The sequence below is a fragment of the Malus sylvestris genome, chromosome 10 (assembly GCF_916048215.2).
Source record: "Malus sylvestris chromosome 10, drMalSylv7.2, whole genome shotgun sequence".
NCBI lineage: Eukaryota > Viridiplantae > Streptophyta > Magnoliopsida > Rosales > Rosaceae > Malus > Malus sylvestris.
In genome coordinates, this window is record NC_062269.1 from 33,072,949 (window position 1) to 33,078,075 (window position 5,127).

The 5,127-nt window shown below is 37.6% G+C and overlaps 1 protein-coding gene across 1 annotated transcript; it reads left to right on the plus strand.

Annotated features, from left to right (window-relative positions):
- Nucleotides 1-4,277, plus strand: LOC126586850 (glyceraldehyde-3-phosphate dehydrogenase GAPCP1, chloroplastic-like). The gene is made up of 14 exons (XM_050251818.1): nucleotides 1-332; nucleotides 786-880; nucleotides 978-1,045; nucleotides 1,130-1,168; nucleotides 1,465-1,565; nucleotides 2,063-2,175; nucleotides 2,308-2,407; nucleotides 2,492-2,638; nucleotides 2,881-2,941; nucleotides 3,040-3,137; nucleotides 3,251-3,393; nucleotides 3,492-3,575; nucleotides 3,703-3,792; nucleotides 3,913-4,277. Exons 1-14 carry the CDS (start codon nucleotides 237-239, stop codon nucleotides 3,959-3,961), a joined length of 1,284 nt encoding a protein of 427 aa, XP_050107775.1. The 5' UTR covers nucleotides 1-236; the 3' UTR covers nucleotides 3,962-4,277.
- Nucleotides 4,278-5,127: the final 850 nt, after the last annotated feature.

Here is a 5,127-nt window from a genome sequence, read left to right on the forward strand (position 1 = left end):
AGGAGAGGAGGCAGGAGAGAGAGTTTCTCCAGGAGAGATCCATAAGAACCTCCGCATGCTTTCTCACACTTCTCATATTTTTTAATTAAAAAATATAAAAACAAAAAGCACATTCGGGTTCTGGTGGTGGGCTGTTCGGAGTCCCCAAAAGCTGCTTAAAAGCTTCTCGCTTTTTAGGGTTTTTCATTCCATTTACTTCAGACGAAGAGAGTAAGAGAGCTCCGATCCGATCACAAATGGCGGCTTCTTCTCTGCTTAGATCTACAGTCTCAGCTCCGTTGATCGAAGCCTCCCGCGCCGACCTCGCCGCCTCCGCCTCCGCCTCTTTCAAGGTCTGTTTTTTCACTCCCCTAAGCTGCTTGTGGCTGATCACCACCTAACTGTCCTAAAACGTCGTCGTATTGCTTCAAGCATTTCAGAATTTTGTTGAAACAAAGGACTGAAAAATGTAGTCTTTTGAATAAATTATTTTATTTTTTACCAATTTTTGTTATGAAGTTTAATGCTTTGGATTTCTGCTTGTATTCAATTTTACAAGTTTTGATGTTTTAGTGTCTGCATGCTGATATTGTTTCGACATTTTAGTAATTTTTAATCTTTTATTTTGTAGTAATTTAGTTGAGTTTTTCTAGCTTTAAATAGCTCTATGATTTTTATTTTTTATATTAATTTTTTTTTTCTGAATTATTTCATGAAAAAGAGGAAATCAGTACTCACTACAGCAATAAATAGCAAATGCAGTTTCTATGTTTCTCTGTTTTAATTTTGTTTTATTTGATGTTCAGGTGTCAAGCGTCGGGTTCAGTCGCAATCTGAACTGTCCCAAGGTGCAATCCACCATATTTGGCACTTCCATCCCAAGCGGGTTATCATCTTTACAGTTGAGCAAATCAGTCTCATTTAATCTGTTTAACTTTTTGGTTTTTCGATTTGAGGCTTTGTTTGTAATAGATTGTGATATATGTTATGTTTACTAGGATTTGCAGCGCCAGGAGCGTCCAACCCATCAAGGCCACAGCCACTGAACTGCCACCCACAGTTCAGAGTAAGAACTCCAAAAATACTTTTCAAACACGGAATTGATTTATATTGCTCCGAAACTTACTTTTGATTGGTTTGTTTTGTTTAGAATCAGGGAGTGGTGGGAAGACAAAGATCGGAATCAATGGTAAGTTCGTTGAAATTGTGCGTTCTCTTGCTTGTCTGTAGGCATGACTGATGTTTTCTTTGCTTAGTTTAGGTAGTTTGATTACTAAGTAATAAGTTGTTTGACTATAATTTCAATATTACTGTTTTTGCTTTTCTCATTAGCTTCTTTAATTGTTTCTGGATGCTAAACAATTGTTAGCTGTTAGTCATATTACTGCTGATATATCAATAACTCACTATTTACATTTTACTAAAGTTTATATTGTCTTGGCTTAGAAAGGGTGATGGTATATGCTGAAATCACTATTCCTGCAGGTTTTGGTAGAATCGGAAGGTTGGTTCTAAGGATTGCAACCACTAGAGATGATATCGAAGTGGTAGCAGTCAATGATCCTTTAGTTGATCCTAAGTACATGGTAAGCAATAAGGATGTAGCATTGACAGTGTTTATGTGCAATATGCTAATTTCCATCTCATAATTCCGTAGCACATAGTGCCATATCGTTGCCAGTGGTTCTTTATGTTTTAAGATTAGAGTGATGTTCATTAGACAGTGTCATCTCTGTTTGGGTATTGAAAGCTTGACCGCACTAAAAAAGTCAATGGAATTTGTGCTTAGATGTGGAACAGAGTCATATTATAGGAAGTGTTACATTTGAACAGTTTCCAATTACCCTGTTTTTCTTTCTGTTAATATTGGTACAGTAGATCTTGTGAAAGACTGAAATTTTAGATATTTTTGTCAGTTATTTTCATGCAAGTAAAAAGTAAAAAATTTATGATTTTTTTCCTGGGTTTTCATTTTGCTCCCTTCGTATACCCAGTTTCAAACTTATTACTGACAAGAATGCTCTTGTGTTTTTCCTTGATTCTTATGAAGGTTTAATTTTCCATTCATTTTTTCAATGTCCAGGCTTACATGTTTAAGTATGACTCTACACATGGAATATTCGATGGATCAATTAGTGTTGTGGATAATTCCACCTTGGAAATAAATGGGAAGGAAATCAAAGTTGTGAGCAAAAGGTATTGTGCTGTGATTTTCAATGGTAATTTAATATTCTAGAGAACAATGTGGACAGAAGAATTTTCTTTTCTTATTGTAATAGTATCATATGGAGCTATTTGTTTTGGGATTAACTTCTGACCCTTATCCAGAGATCCTGCTGAGATTCTTTGGGGTGATTATGGGGTTGAGTATGTTGTCGAATCTTCTGGGATTTTTACAACACTTGAGAAGGCGGCATTACATAAAAAGGTTTGTTGCTTTAAGTCAGTTTTCTGCACTGTTTTGCCCGTTACTGGCACACCAAGTTAATCTCTGATTGCTTCTCTTTTGCAGGGTGGTGCAAAGAAAGTGGTAATATCCGCCCCATCAGCTGATGCACCCATGTTTGTGGTAGGAGTAAATGAGAATACATACAAGCCAAATATGGACATTGTTTCAAATGCAAGCTGTACCACCAACTGCCTTGCTCCTCTTGCCAAGGTTTGGTTGCATCTTATAAATTATTGATATTAACTTTTGGCTCCAGTATAATTTTAACTATCGTTCAGGATGTTAGATGTTATCTAAAAACATGTCTGCTATTATATCTTTTTCCTTCCAATTATAATTCTTTTCAGCATTGGTCACCAAATAGTCCGTTATCTCTATTATGTCTGTTGCTAGCACTTCATAACAAGCTACGGCCTCTTGCCATATCTTACCTCATTAAATTTATTTTGTAGGTGATTCATGAGGAATTTGGTATTCTTGAAGGTTTGATGACCACTGTGCATGCAACTACAGGTTTCTCTCTCTCTCTCTCTCTCTCTCTAAAACTCAAGTATGTGCGTTGTAGATCACTTGTTATGGTGTTTAACTTACTGATGGTTTTACACGTTCAGCAACACAGAAGACAGTGGATGGCCCTTCAATGAAGGATTGGAGAGGAGGCCGAGGAGCTGGACAGAACATCATCCCTAGTTCTACCGGTGCTGCAAAGGTACTATACCTGAAATTAGATTCTTGGTGGTACTAACTTAAGATATTTTGGCGTTTTAAATTATTTTCGGGGTCTAAAGGTACACTAATCTCTTTTGTTTCTTGGAAATGTAGGCAGTTGGAAAAGTTCTACCAGAACTCAATGGAAAGCTCACTGGTATGGCCTTCCGTGTCCCAACTCCTAATGTATCTGTCGTGGACTTAACTTGTCGACTTGAGAAGAGTTCTTCATATGAGGATGTCAAAGCCACGATCAGGTACATGTTCTGCATTTTGTTTGTATAGTATCTGCCTTTATGCTTCTTTCTTACTCCCTTCTTTGGATAGCTCATTCACTTTGATATTTTACATGAAGGTATGCTGCTGATGGGCCACTTAGAGGCATCCTCGGATACACAGAAGAAGATGTCGTCTCCAATGACTTTGTCGGTGACTCAAGGTAGGATCCTTTTCTTTTTCCTAAGCTTTCTTCAAAAGGAAAGCAGCACTAGCATGAATCTACTCGGTAAGATTCAGTTGTGGAAGTTCTTTACTGATCTGTCTTTAATTTATTCCTCAAATTCCAGGTCTAGTATATTCGATGCCAAGGCTGGATTGGCACTCAGTTCCTCCTTTGTTAAGCTTGTTTCGTGGTACGACAACGAGTGGGGATACAGGTAAACACTTCACGCTTTGCATGCATATTACAATTTTGCTGCCCACGGTATCTGTTAATTCAAAGTCTATGGTGTCTAAGTCAATGCGTATGACTAATCACGCTTTCGTATTTCTTACAGCAACCGAGTTTTGGACCTCATAGAGCACATGGCGTTAGTGGCAGCATAGGATACCTATGATAGGTATCTGTTGTCAACGAGTGCCTCCGAAATTTTATCACTTTGATGCTTGCTATGAGTTTGGTTGAAGAGTAGTTTATACACATGATCTCGTTTTTATTGAAGTGGAGATTTAGACGGACGTCGCATATTTCTACTTGAAAATAATGGAAATTTTGATTTGTATGATGAGCTCCCATGTTGTTTGGGCTAAATACATCATCTATTTGTACCCGCATTATAATATACCTCTCTGTTGAAGGGCCTTTTTCCCTTTGTGTCCAAGAAAAGTCTTTAACGTGAATGTTCTCATAATTTAGCAGCAACTTTGTCGGAAATTTCCTACCATCTTTACTTTGACAAGTCCAAAAGTTCATCCATCACCCTTAGGCATAGCGTCTAGGCGGCGTTAGGTGAGGATTTTTAGAATAGTGGACAGGGGTAAACCGCAAGAAGCTGGCTCGTGTCAATTATTCTCCTTCTCGTCCTTCTCTTGGCTGCTAGTACAGTCTCTTTACTTTCCAGTGAAATTTTCTTTGTTTCGGCCTTAATCTTGACAATCATTTGGGAACTTGTCTTGCTTCTCAATTCAGGGATTTTGTAGAAAAAATGCATACAGACCCAGGGTCGACCTAGTTGAAGGCTCAACAAGTTGTGCCTTAGAGTTTAATACATTGGTATCACACTCACTTTTGGCTACTGTGAACATGGTGGAAGGCTAAGCTTGTATGTCTAAGTAGCTATGTCACCACAGTTGAACCGAAAAATAAGAATTTGGATCTAAACTTTTGAGCTTGTGAAAACAGACGGATAAATTGTGCATCAGATGTATTCGAACCACAAACTAAAAATAAGTGCTCAAAATCAGGCAATCCGATTCCCACCAAAGTCATATGAGCTTGAGCTGCACGTGTTAGTTATCGATATCTCATACATAAGCACTGCGATTTGCTTAATTAATTCTTCGAGATTTATTATGAAATCCTCTCTTAATTCTCATACAAAGCATAGTCGGATTTTATTAAAAAAAAAAAATCCAGTTCTACCAAACAAAAAAACTTTGAGGTGGCTATTTACAAAACTTCAATCCATCTCATATACTATAAATATGGGTGTTTAGTGGCAGGCATGGATACAAAGCTCTTTGGCTTCATGTGAGAGGGAGAATCATTTTGT

Excerpts from the sequence above, each read along its gene's own strand:
- LOC126586850 (XM_050251818.1), top strand. The coding sequence starts at position 237 with ATGGCGGCTTCTTCTCTGCTTAGATCTACAGTCTCAGCTCCGTTGATC. Across the intron at positions 2,408-2,491 it reads AGGCGGCATTACATAAAAAG|GGTGGTGCAAAGAAAGTGGT; the intron begins GTTTGTTGCTTT and ends TCTCTTTTGCAG. Across the intron at positions 3,576-3,702 it reads GACTTTGTCGGTGACTCAAG|GTCTAGTATATTCGATGCCA; the intron begins GTAGGATCCTTT and ends CTCAAATTCCAG.